The sequence below is a fragment of the Eutrema salsugineum genome, unplaced genomic scaffold, assembly GCF_000478725.1.
Source record: "Eutrema salsugineum unplaced genomic scaffold, Eutsalg1_0 scaffold_13, whole genome shotgun sequence".
NCBI classification, from domain to species: Eukaryota; Viridiplantae; Streptophyta; class Magnoliopsida; order Brassicales; family Brassicaceae; genus Eutrema; species Eutrema salsugineum.
In genome coordinates, this window is record NW_006256885.1 from 3,524,444 (window position 1) to 3,537,075 (window position 12,632).

The 12,632-nt window shown below is 41.3% G+C and overlaps 3 protein-coding genes across 3 annotated transcripts in view; 2 read left to right on the top strand and 1 right to left on the bottom strand.

Moving 5' to 3' along the window:
* Window positions 1–3,065, bottom strand: part of LOC18024443 (phytochrome B) — a 4,869-nt gene extending 1,804 nt beyond the window's left edge. Inside the window, exons 1-2 of the mRNA XM_006406711.2 lie at window positions 392–3,065; window positions 8–300 (exon numbers count right to left, since the gene is read on the bottom strand). Of these exons, the coding sequence (XP_006406774.2) occupies window positions 8–300; window positions 392–2,558 (2,460 nt within the window). The 5' untranslated portion in view covers window positions 2,559–3,065. The remainder of the gene's footprint in view (window positions 1–7; window positions 301–391) is intronic.
* A 1,977-nt stretch (window positions 3,066–5,042) lies between these two features.
* On the top strand, window positions 5,043–8,495 carry LOC18024445 (protein high chlorophyll fluorescent 107). Its single transcript, XM_006406713.2, has 8 exons — window positions 5,043–5,664; window positions 5,878–6,021; window positions 6,172–6,477; window positions 6,737–6,796; window positions 6,951–7,196; window positions 7,415–7,525; window positions 7,717–7,893; window positions 7,986–8,495. The coding sequence occupies exons 1-8, from the start codon at window positions 5,113–5,115 to the stop codon at window positions 8,319–8,321; spliced, it is 1,932 nt and encodes a 643-aa protein (XP_006406776.1). The 5' UTR covers window positions 5,043–5,112; the 3' UTR covers window positions 8,322–8,495.
* A 207-nt stretch (window positions 8,496–8,702) lies between these two features.
* On the top strand, window positions 8,703–12,571 carry LOC18024446. Its single transcript, XM_006406714.2, has 13 exons — window positions 8,703–9,060; window positions 9,169–9,358; window positions 9,446–9,518; window positions 9,614–9,761; window positions 9,916–10,025; window positions 10,362–10,502; window positions 10,578–10,719; window positions 10,801–10,926; window positions 11,145–11,305; window positions 11,400–11,474; window positions 11,638–11,779; window positions 11,866–12,171; window positions 12,270–12,571. The coding sequence occupies exons 1-13, from the start codon at window positions 8,803–8,805 to the stop codon at window positions 12,423–12,425; spliced, it is 2,028 nt and encodes a 675-aa protein (XP_006406777.1). The 5' UTR covers window positions 8,703–8,802; the 3' UTR covers window positions 12,426–12,571.
* The last annotated feature ends 61 nt before the right edge of the window (window positions 12,572–12,632 follow it).

The window sequence follows — 12,632 nt, forward strand, 5'->3', positions numbered from 1 at the left end:
CCGTGAGATTTTCCATCGCGGTGTTCCACTCCAGGCAGCACGTGTTCTCGTCCGCCGCAAAGATTGGCGGAATCAGCGGATTAGGGCTATGGACAATGGCCTTGTAGTCTCCTTGTATGTTGATGAATTTATCCATTACGATTTTCTGATCAGTAACATCCTGTCCGACGAAACAGACGCCGACAATGTTGTTCAAGTAGTCCTTACTCGAACACGCATTTACAACCACAAAAACTGCTTTCCCTTGAAGTTCAGGGCTGAAAGTTTTCAGCTTTACCTCCACATTCTTGTCTTCTTCCCCTGCATTGATTGCCAAATGCAACAAACTTATCAGATAACCGCGAGTTGTATTTATACCGCAGATACAACATAATTGGAGAACTGAATATACCTCTCAGCGCACGAGAAAGGAGTTTATCGACAGTTTCTTCATTCTCTTTGTATATTAGATCAGAAACCAGAGACTTCCCCATGGCTTCTTCAACCGAGAGACCAGTCAATTCCGCAATCTTAGCGTTCCATCCATTGATGCAGCCTCCAGCGTCCACAGCGAATATCGGCACAGTTGCTGTCTCGATGAGCCTAACCATCTCTCTAGCAACTGCACCTAACTCATCAATCCCCTGCTCTCCTGCCATACACTGAACAGCACCATCTGCAGTCTTAGAGTTCAAAGCTGCCTCAGATTCTTTAAAAGAGTCTCTTAGAATAAGCTGGAGCGAGTGAATCGCATCCATTTCCGCAGTTTCCCATGGTTGACTGCGGCTCTTAACAACTTCAAGAAAAGCCTTGAAAGAAGAACGAGGATGCATCCGTTGCCCATCATCTTTGTCCTCAGGGTGATGCTTAGCACCTCCCCATTTGATTTCTTTCGCAGTATGAGAACGGAACCAGAAAAGAAAATCTCTTTTTGTGATATACGCAACCGCCATACCGCACACAGCATCCCCTAACGCAGCTGCACCGGGATACCCTGCATCGCCTAAACTATCTGTGCTTAATCCAGTTGAATCCGCGTGATTCGCAAGCAACCACTCCACAACGTCTTTTATCTGAGCTTCTGTCGGAGCAACACCCAACGGGTAATACTTTCCATGGTAAAGAAACGCCGCACCGTCACATTTCACTAAGTCCATTATACTAGGACTCTGTGTAACAATTCCAGCAGGCGAGTCACGAAGAAGCATATCGCATAACAGTGTCTGCGTTCTCAAAACACGTTTCTCTGACATTTGCAACGCTAATTGCAATTCCATGTTTAACTGTAAACCAAATGCCTGCATTAGAAACTCGCAAGCATACCTTAGAGGAAACGGTATGCAGCGAGAAGAGGTGTGATGGCAAACGACTAAACCCCAAAGCCTCATCGAGTTTCTCCCACCAGCGACATTGCTTCCGTCATCTTCATTGCCGTTTATTATAACCGCCATTGCTAAAGACGCAATCGATCCCATGTTAGCCATATACTGAGAGTGACATCCGTGAGGAGCCCTGAGAGTAGAACCAACCAAACACATAGATTGAGTGAGCCTATCGTCTTGGACCACAAGAACCGGCGTGGCGTGGCAATCTACGATCATACGGACACGGTTCTGCTTGAACAAGAACCGTGACGCTTGAGGAATATCAGTTGCCGGGTAATGTAGACCGATGTAAGGCTCTAAATCGTCTCGTCTACTCTCGGCGACAACTTCTCCGTGCTCATCTTCATGAAACTTGTAGACCATTACACGGTCGTATCCAGTTAAGTCTCTGACGCTTTCCACAACAGTGTCACAGAGAAGCTTAATGTCTCCACCGGGAAGCGACTGTAGCTGTGAAATCGCGCGAACCGCGAGTTTCTGCGATTGGACTGCTCCGGCAATCGAAAGCGCTGGATCTTCGGTTCGAGCTGGCTCTAAATCGATGACGACCCCAACATCGATTCTATGGAGAATTGCGTAAAAGGGTTTACCAGTGTTCTTCGAGTGGATCCAAACCGGATTCAGCAGCGTGATTTCTCGAGCCACGAACGCACGCTCGAGGAGAATTGAGCTCGACGCCGTGAAGAGAGAGCGCACATCCGTTCCCATCGCTAGAATCTCCGGCTTCTCGAGGCTAGGAACGGATTGAGGCGTAAGCCCTAGCATTTCCCGCGCGTTTTCGCTGTAGCCGATGATTCTGAAGGTGGATTCGTCGACGGCGATCATACATCCGAAGGGCTGGATGTAGCCTCCTCGCTGGATCCTGGAGAGATACGCCGTGATCTGCTGTTCAGGTACAGAGGATCCGTACGTCGTCGTTTTGAGGGACTGTGAGTAGTCGAACGACTTGCCGGACTCGCCGGACTGTTCGAAGACGGCATGGAGTCTCGCGTCGACGGTGTACTGCTGGATAGCTTTGCTCATTGAATCTGTGTGGCTCTGAGGCTGATTTTGCGGCCTAAGAGATTTTGTACCCGAAGATTGAGCTTGTTCTCTCCGGTTATTATGAGTTGTTGTGTGGAGACTGCGGTGACTTGAGGACGCTGCTTCTTCAGCACGGCCAGGACCACTGCCGCTGTTTCCTCCGGAAACCATGTTAAATTTTCCTTTTTTGGAGCCTGTTCGTGTTCCAGTTTCCAAAAGAAGAATTTTCCCCGAATTGCCTCGAGCTAATTGCCTCGAGTGACAGAGTAATTAGGCCTCAATCATGGGTATTTGAAATCTGGAGCTCCTCATCGACGGCAAGTAGTGAACGGAGAGGAATTTTTCATCGGGCAGCTGTTGATTGAAGATTTTCTCAGCTCCATAACATAGAAAAATGGTGGAGGGGAATTCTCGAGATTATGTCAGATTACATAAAAAGAAAGAAAAAAGAGAAATTTTGGGGAGAATTATTCTCCATATTATGCTGAAAATTGAAACCGAGAGGTTCTGGTGGACTCGCACATGACTTTCCAGAGCTAAATTCAGAGTTCTCTCCACTCATATACTTTGAATTTTCTCGAGAAAACGGGTGAGATTTCGAGGGGAAGAAAATGGGAACTTGGGATCGGAGATAAGAGGAATTAAATATCAAAAGGTAAAATGACGACCCAAAAAAAAAATAGTTATCAAAAGGTAGAAATTGGGTTACGGAAACCAATTAAATGAAGCAGAGAGGGCAAATGTGTGTCTGTGAGAAAGAGAGAGAGAGAGTCAGCGAGTGTCTTGTCGTCTTCCTGATTGGCTTTCTTTCTCCATCGTTTTTTTTTAATAACTTTTTCTGATATTGCGTCCACTTTACAATAATTATGTATGTTGTCGTACTTTCAGAAAATCACCCCAAAAAACTTTACTATGATCAATTTAACCCCAAACTTTGGCTTGTCGTTTTCTGAGAGAGAAAGGTCCAAGATTTTGGCCCAATATCACGTGGGCTATGCTTTATTCTCTCTAGTGCGCGCACGTGGCCTCTGGGCCCTTGGCGCGTGGTAGCCCCTGGAGTGGTCGAATCTATAAGGACATCTCAAAATTTAATCGAATCTAACTCGCATCATCAATACCGCAATTCAAATCGTACAACTTTTGTTTGGTTTCAATTCGTTTTCGTGACATATTAAATTTGACATATTACTGATATGAGAAACTTGTTTTTAACTCTTCTTTTACACACAGATTCTCGTAGGTACGTACATAAGGATTTAATTATATATAGTTTGGTATAGTATTTCCATATCTGTAATGCATCGTTATGTACAAGCTTCTATAGTAATTGTTTTGTTGTTAATCGAGAAAGTATGCAAGCAATTCTTTAGGTAGAAACTGTGGAAGTAACAAATGTGTGTTACCGAATAAATACTGTCTTCTCATTGAACAATTAATATATTTGCATAATGTATATACTGATATACACGACGAAAATTAACCTTTTGTCATTATGTAAACCGGCTATACCAAAAAGAATAAAAAATAAAACCGGAGCTCACTGAACAGTCTCAATGCTGATATATATGCTATCATCTACTAGTCGTATAACTTCTAATTGATACGAGGTGTCCAAAACGACAAAATCTTAAAAGTCGTAGAGATGAATTTGGAATATTAGGTGATTCTATACCCCATTAACGTACAATTATTTTCCTTATAAAAAGAACAAAAGCGTTCAATCAATAATAAAAAGAACATACATATAATATAAAAAATAGCAGCAGAAAAGATAGAAATATGACTGACGTAGAAAATTTGTGTGCATGAAAATTAAGGGTGCCTTGCAGAAAGATATTTTGGGCCGCGTCACAGTTTCACGTTTAGTCACTGTTTTTGTCTTCTCTTTTTTTTTTTTCCGTGTATGTTCGTGTTGTTTTTATTAAATCATTTTCCTTTTCTTGTGTTTGCTTTCGAGCTCTATTATATAATCCAGCTACCACTGTTTTTGGACATTAGACCAACTCAAATGGAAGGATTTTAGAAGAAACTCTTTATATTATATGTATAAAAAATAATAATTAAATATTATAGAAGCTTTTAAAATGAGAGAGAAGATATCCAAAGTCTCTTGTTTCAGAACTTCTCTTTATGCATTTAAAGATTCTTTTTTCCATTTTGTACTTGATTTCATTTTATATTATTGTTTTGAGAACTCACACTGTTTTCAACAACCTATTAGAAATGGTCTTATTCCATAAAACATTTTAGTATATATGACGACAAAAATGATATACAGACGCAATTGTAAATATTAATTTTTATTAGTTGTATATATAAAAGGAAAAATAGTGCATAGTCAATCAGGGGGTCTGTAACTCTGTATACTGTATAGTGAGCAAACGCTGCATGCCCATGACCTCTTGTTTTGGTCCTGACGAGATATGATTGGATGACTACAAACTTAATCATGCACCTATCCGCACTGGAGTGTACAGTATACTACTTCTTTGGCTAAGAATCGACCTCAGCGCTTTTAACCAATAAGAGATTACCACGTGTCAGTGAAATCCAATTCAGCTAAGCCATCCAAAAGCGCTAGCAACGTGGCCGGATTTTACACCGGTAGTATTATCCACGCAATTACCAAATCACCCTTCCAGTCTTCTTTCTCGAGCCCGCCTAGCTTTTCCTCGTCTCCTCCATGAACGGTTTTATCAGTTAAAAGCTATTTTTTTTTGAAACAATGCACTTCTTGGTGCCGACTTCGTCGTCTTCTTCACCTTCTCCGGCCAACACTTCTTCATTCTCTCTATTATTCTTAGCTCCCTCTCAAATCCCTGAGAATCTCTGTAAATTACCAGTGAAGATCCATATCGGAACACATGGAATCTCCGGTCAATCATCTAAGCACACGTTTCTGTGTGCAGTCGTCGACAGATCTTCTTCAGTCGTTTCGTCTCAAAAGAAATCTCCGAATGTCGAAGGCGAGGAATCTAATGCGGAGGAGGGAGTACTTGTAGTTCGACGGCCGATGTTGGAGAATTCCGATAAGGAATCTAGTGTGGAAGGGGGCAAAAAGTATCCGGCGAGGATCGATGCCGGTCTGAGTAAAATAGCGAAGAAGATGCCGATATTTGAGCCGGAGAGATCGGAGTCGTCGTCGTCGTCATCAGCGGCGGCTGTTGCAAGGGCTCAAGAGAAGCCGCTCTCGGTCAATCTCGATCTATCTCTGTACAGGGCTAAGGTTCTAGCGAGGAATTTCAGATACAAAGACGCTGAGAAGATTCTGGAGAAGGTAACATCGCTTTCTTCTGCCTTTTAAGTCAGGATCATGCAATTCTACTTGTTCCAACAGTCACTATGTAAGATGAAATTAGAGATTGGTTCTCAGGTTATGATGATCCTTACAATGTTAGATTAGTATAATGGATGGTTTAGCTTGTTGAAGAGAGGGAAATGTAGCAAGTAGACATCTTCTGAATCTAATCCTGTCTTGTTGGATTTTAAGTGCATAGCTTACTGGCCAGAGGATGGGAGACCGTACGTGGCATTGGGGAAGATACTGAACAAACAATCGAAGTTGGCCGAAGCAAGAATCGTGTACGAGAAAGGGTGTCAAGCTACACAAGGAGAGAATGCCTACATTTGGCAGGTTCTCTATGGCTTCGTCTTTGTTACGTCTTTAAGTCCATGAGTTTGGAAACCATTTGGTTGATAGATTTTACTTGAAGACAACAACCCTGTGTCTTTCTCATGCAATGTTGTCTCCTGCACTATTAACAAAATTTAATCTTGAAAACAGTGCTGGGCTGTCCTGGAAAACAGATTGGGAAATGTACGAAGAGCAAGAGAATTGTTTGATGCAGCTACGGTGGCTGACAAGAAGCATGTAGCAGCCTGGCATGGATGGGCAAACCTGGAGATAAAACAAGGAAATATTAGTAAAGCGAGGAATCTGCTCGCCAAAGGCCTCAAGTTTTGCGGACGAAATGAGTATATCTACCAAACACTTGCCTTGTTGGAGGCAAAAGCTAGTCGGTATGAACAAGCAAGGTACCTGTTCAAGCAGGCTACCATATCCAATTCGAAGAGCTGTGCGAGTTGGTTGGTAAGTGTTTTGCATCATCAAGCAGGTTTGTCATAAGAATTAGGACAATGCTATTCCAGAAAAGTGTATCTTAGGATAAATCACTAAAGATGAATGTGTAAAATGAGAATGCCATGAAACTACGGTTTTCACGGAACCAAATTCTAGCCTCCCCTGTCTTTATCAGGATTCAGTTTCTAAAGGTGGACTGTAATTAGAGGTTAGAAAATATTCTGAATGATCTTCTCTTTTCTTGTTACATGTTCACTTTTATAAATAGGCATGGGCACAGTTGGAGATACAGCAGGAAAGATTCCCAGCTGCTAGAATGCTTTTTGAGGTAACTCCTTCATTCTCTTTTCTATTTCCCAGTCACAAAGAGGTCAAAACAGTGAAGGCTGTATATACATCCCAGGAATGACTTGAGTGCCTGTTAAGCCATTGGGCTACATATGAAAGCTTCAGGTTGTGAACATGCCTTTCCTTTTTCACAGAAAGCTGTTCAAGCAAGCCCCAAAAACAGATTTGCTTGGCACGTGTGGGGGGTGTTTGAGGCTGGAGTAGGTAATGTTGAGCGTGGAAGAAAGCTCCTGAAGATAGGTCACGCGTTAAATCCTAGAGACCCTGTTCTCCTTCAGTCCCTTGGTTTACTGGAGTACAAACACTCGTCTGCTAATCTTGCCAGGGCTTTACTAAGGAGAGCGTCAGAGCTTGATCCTAGACATCAACCTGTTTGGATTGTAAGTATTCGAGATTCAAACATAGCATGGGATCTGGTCGAATAGTTTTGGTTTATATGCTTTTAAGTTTTAACTTTAGGTGATGGTAAGTTCTACAGAAACTTGACCATTCACTTAGTAGACCTTAGTTTTACCGAGTTCTATCTGGCTATCTAATTAAGAGTCTTCATAATCGAGTATGGAAGAGGAAATGATTAATAAAGTGTATTGTGGCGTAGGCTTGGGGTTGGATGGAGTGGAAAGAAGGAAACACATCAACAGCTAGAGAACTTTACCAAAGAGCTCTTTCCATTGATGCAACTACTGAAAGTGCATCTCGTTGTCTACAGGTATAACTAATAACTACTGAAAGTGCATCTCGTTGTGCATCTCAGCGAATGAACACATTGAAAAAGCGAGGCATAAGATTTATTCAGTATCAACTACTAACGTGTTAGATACATAAACTTAACTAGCTGGAGAATTTGCTAAAACATTAACATATATGGTGGATGCGGAAACAAACGTTTGTGTCTGATAGGCGTGGGGAGTTCTAGAGCAGAGAGCAGGAAACCTATCAGCAGCAAGAAGATTGTTCCGAGCATCACTGAACATCAACTCACAAAGCTACGTTACATGGATGACATGGGCAAAACTTGAGGAAGACCAAGGAGACTCCGAGCGTGCTGAGGAAATCCGCAACCTCTATTTCCAACAAGTAAGCTCTTCTACACATTCTTGATTTCTAGCAGGATCTTCTATTAGAGTTACTATTCATCTGTTGATGGCTTCTTCTTCATTTCAAAACAGCGCACGGAGGTCGTTGATGATGCTACGTGGGTCACGGGTTTCTTAGACATCATTGACCCGGCTTTAGACACCGTTAAAAGGCTTTTGAACTTTGGTCAGAACAATGACAACAACCGGTTAAATGATACTCTTAGAAACATGGGTGGTGCTAAAGATAGCCAGTCCAATCAGCAACCAGGAAGCCCTGTGGGACGCGAGGATACTGAAACCGGGAGTGGATTTAATCTCGATGCGTTTTTACGCGAGAAACTATCGTTGGATCCGTCGAAGCTAGATGTTAATCTTGATTCTCAGAGGTTAGGGAGATTCATTAGAGGGAGAACAAGTGGTGCCTGAAAAAAAGGTGGGGTGATTTATTAGGAGTGTAAAGATGAAGGGGTCCATGTATAATTTTGAAGAATTGAAGGGCAGCAACAAAATTGCTTATACTCCCATTTTAAAAATATAAATTTTGTAAAAAGATTATGGAAGATTCTTAATAGAAAAATCAACTTGATGTTTCTTTCTTCAGCTGATTATCCTATTTGACCTGTTTCAGATTTCACATACATTATGAACTTCCGAAAAAAAAATTGATCAAAGATAATTCGAACCTTTTTTTAAGTTATCACGGTTTCATGTTTTTTTTTTTTGTTCCTTACCCACTCATAGGTCATAGCATTATGTGAGGAAAATTGTGTCTATTTCAATATTAATTTTAAAATTAAAATCCCCGCGAAAGCACAACTAATGGAATGTCCCTGAATCCAATTAAAACCCCGGCAATTTCAGTAACGGCAAATCTAGGGTTTTGAATCCGGCAATTCAGAGCTCTGAGATGGGAGATACAAACGGAGGCTCGCTCATTGAAGAAGTAGAAGACCCTTTCCTGGCGTTCATCGACTATGCCAGAGCTGTGATTTCACCGGAAGAAGACGAAATCGAGGATGCCGAGGAGAGCAAGAAGGATCCCAGCGAAGCCACGGCTGAGGCTAGCGGTCCGGGTTGGGGCTGGGTCGCGTCGCGTATCTTGAAAACCTGTACCGCTTATTCGAGCGGTGTCACTGCCGCGATTCTGTTGTCTGATCTCTCTCAGGTGCTTCCACGCTCTCCTACTTCCATCTCGATGTTTCTCGATTGTGATTTTATAATCTGTACTCTGAAATGTATGAATTGTTTATCATTGAATGTTTGTTTGTTGTAGGCATGGCATGAGCAAAACAAACCAGGAATGTCAAAGAGGAAGCCGGAACTTATAGATCAGATGAAAAAGAGTCACGGAATAAGAAGAAGGCTCGCTAATACTGTCACAATAGACTCGATTTACGAGAAGAATTTTTTGTCCATGAACAGCGTTTTGGAAGCTGTTATTATCAAAGCCGATGTTCTTCCTGGTATTATCTAGCAAAAACTCCTGTTAGCATTTTCATTTCCAGTGTACCAAATAGGTGGTTTATCAAATTCAAACATGATTGTTTCAGGTACAAACATATTCATGCTTACACTCGGGGATTTCTGGAGCTCCAACACTATTGATCTCTATCTACATCGGAGGTAATGAATCATAATCTCGTATAGGGATGAATTTGAGTGCCTGTTTATGATGACTGTATAGAGATTCTTATAAGCTTTTTATACTTGTTGCGTAGATATTATGAGTTGGTGGAAACACCAAATGGGATTCTTAGGAAAGGCAGAGAGGTTTTGGTCACTGGATGCCACCTTCGTACCGCTAGAGAAGGATGTGGCACTCCACGGTTACTTCCAACAGAATATCTCGTCATTTTGCTAGATGAGGTTGTGTTTTTAGTCAATCTTTTGAGAGAATAATTAGAAATGCAGTCTTGGATTTGCATTGAGTTAGTTCTAACTCTAACACATCGCAATCTTCATATAAATTTTTATTTGGAGAGTAATGGTTTAGTCTTTACCTGACTCTCAACTACTGTAGGACGAAGATGATGATGCAATCCTCATAGCAGCTCAATTTTGTTCGGATACTTTCTCATCTGTTTCTCTTGATGCTTTCAACAATGGAACTTCATACTCTTTGTATGCCAGGTAAGAGAATTATACCTGCGTGTAATATCACTCAGTACTGGTCTTGGTAAAGTAACTTACCACTCACATGCCTGGTTGCAAACACGTTCCAGAAACTTCAAACATTAATACAGTGATTAGATTATCAGATCAAAACCTTTTCGAAGTAGTGACTGGCAGTATCATTCCAAGTTTTGCGATTTCATAGTGAATTTGTAGAAAGATGTGCAAAGTTCTCATCAAAAAAAGATCTACGAAGAATATGTTGTGAGAGATTCAATGGGTACCTTGACTAAACTTCTATTGGCTTTTAACGCTAAAGCAAGATTGCAACTTCCCCTCTTGGTTTGAGTGCAGGATTGAATCGATAGGTCCTCTGGAATCTGAACTCCAGTTTAGTACTGCGCATAGAAGGCAAATTTCACTTGTAGATGGTGACGGCGCTAGGTTGAAATTTATCTTGTGGGGCGAACAAGTCATCGTGGCAAACCTTATGAGGTAAGATCCTGGCTAGGTGCTTCTATCTTAACTTTTTTTTACCAATTCATTTTTTTTTTTTAAATTCGTTTTCAGTGTGGGAAGTGTGCTCGGGCTTGAGAGGCCTTATATTTCTAGTCTCGAAGAGAGTGCAATGGATGGAAAGGATGAATTCTGCCTTGAATATGGTAGCGCAACACATCTCTATCTAGTGCCGTCAACCTTACAAGAGGAAATGGTAGATGGACTATTTATTGCTCTTTTTTTTGGTTTAGATTTTTACATGATTTTTGATATCACCAACTTGTTTGTTCTTCAGGTTTGTGTATCATTATCCCAAAATCAGTGTCAAGGATCTAAACTGCTTGGTTCAGTAGGAGTTTCGCAGGTGACATTGCCTCGTGATGCCGAGGGTTCTATAGACTTCAGTAATTATCCTTTTCGGGTGAGTAGAAGTTATGTTCCTATTTCTTCAAGCATGATATTAACTGAGGTTTATCAATCTAGAGGCTCTTTTCCCTTGCAAGTTAGCTTCATGGGTATGGTAATTGATTGATCTTTGTAAAGTTGTCAGAGGGCCATAACGTAGTTAGGATGGTTGTATGAGAGTATATTGCTTTGCTGCATCTACTAATATACCTCTCCTTGGTTGAAGTTCTGCAGACGATTATAACAGAGATTCGCGACAAAACCACTGGCATTAGTCTCTATGGCGTTGTAACAGATATCTTCCATGATCCAAATGCCACAAGAGTGGTCTTTTGTTTGAAAATTGAGGACACAACTGGAGCAATATGGGCTAGGCTTCACTTTAATAGTTACTGGTATCATGAATTCTGAAACGACATCCAAATAGCAATTTGGAGCCTCTAACATTCTGTTTTATGAGTTGTTTTTTTTTCTGGGTATGATTTCCAGGTCGTTGGGAAGGTTAGGACTTGGTCATGTCGTTTACGTTTCTGGATTATCCTGTAGAAGCACAAGAGAGAATTGGTAAGCATCTCTCTTGAAACTTAGAGCTATACTCATCCATCGCTATTAATTGGGGAACTAATTAAGCTCAAACATGAACGAAAAGCCTTATCAAAAAGGGAATTGGTTTTTCACTTTATTGCTTTAGCCTAAAGATTAATGGAGTTCTTGTTTGGTTGAGCAGCCTTGAGGTGTCATGGCACGAGAAGGACGAGAAAGCTACGTTCATCAACCTTAGCTGCTTGCCTGCATTTCTGAGCTCTTCTTGTCTTCACAGAATCTCTACCCTCTCCCAAATCTCAAAACAGAGAAAACCTGAAATTAACGTACGTCTTAGTTTCCAAATGATTTCACAGAACTTTATACATAGGTTTTCCTTTGTGCATCTCATTTATATTCTTTTTTTGGACAGATTTGTCGGGTTAAGCTGGATGAGATTGACCAATGCCATAACATCAACACGAGATTATCGCACAGCATTTGCGGCCATTTCATAGATGAAGAATCATCATCATCTTCTTCATCACATGGAGGAAATCTGCATTGTAGCTTCTGCCGAGTAAGCTGCAACAGTAACGCAGGATCAGAAGTAGTGAGAACTTTCCACGTAATGATAACTCTCGCAGACGAGGAAACCAAACTATACGCGTGGTGTACGGGTCAGTCCGCATCAGCTATACTCCAGATTTCCCCTGACGAATTCTGTGAGCTCCCTGAGGTAACAAACCAAATCTCTTTGTGTATGTTTGGTACTTAAAAGTTGTTATTTTATGGCAGTAAAATCCATTAAATCAGCTAATGTATAATGGGTTTCAGGATGATCAGCTAATGTATCCATCTTCATTGGAGAACGAGTGGTTCCTTGTGGCTTTAGCCGAAAACAGCGGTAGCCGGAATTTGGGTTCCGGCCATCGGTTGTCTCATGAGACGGAGGCGGCTTGCTGGGAAATTACCCGCGCTCTCAAGATTTAAACTACCATTATTGAAAGATCTCATTGGGTTCTACTTTTTTTAATTTTTGTTTTTTTTGTTGTTGTCATGATGATTAAAAAAGAAGAACAGAATCTGACCGTGTTAAATTAGTCGAGATGCTGTTATGAATTGAGTACGTGGCTTGATGTCTGTTTTGTTTTGGTTTCTAAAAAGGGTGGGACCGCTACATTTTCTCCGTGAAGATAT

Excerpts from the sequence above, each read along its gene's own strand:
- LOC18024445 (XM_006406713.2), top strand. The coding sequence starts at position 5,113 with ATGCACTTCTTGGTGCCGACTTCGTCGTCTTCTTCACCTTCTCCGGCC. Across the intron at positions 5,665-5,877 it reads CTGAGAAGATTCTGGAGAAG|TGCATAGCTTACTGGCCAGA; the intron begins GTAACATCGCTT and ends TTGGATTTTAAG. Across the intron at positions 7,197-7,414 it reads GACATCAACCTGTTTGGATT|GCTTGGGGTTGGATGGAGTG; the intron begins GTAAGTATTCGA and ends ATTGTGGCGTAG.
- LOC18024446 (XM_006406714.2), top strand. The coding sequence starts at position 8,803 with ATGGGAGATACAAACGGAGGCTCGCTCATTGAAGAAGTAGAAGACCCT. Across the intron at positions 9,061-9,168 it reads TGTTGTCTGATCTCTCTCAG|GCATGGCATGAGCAAAACAA; the intron begins GTGCTTCCACGC and ends TGTTTGTTGTAG. Across the intron at positions 9,762-9,915 it reads TCGTCATTTTGCTAGATGAG|GACGAAGATGATGATGCAAT; the intron begins GTTGTGTTTTTA and ends CAACTACTGTAG.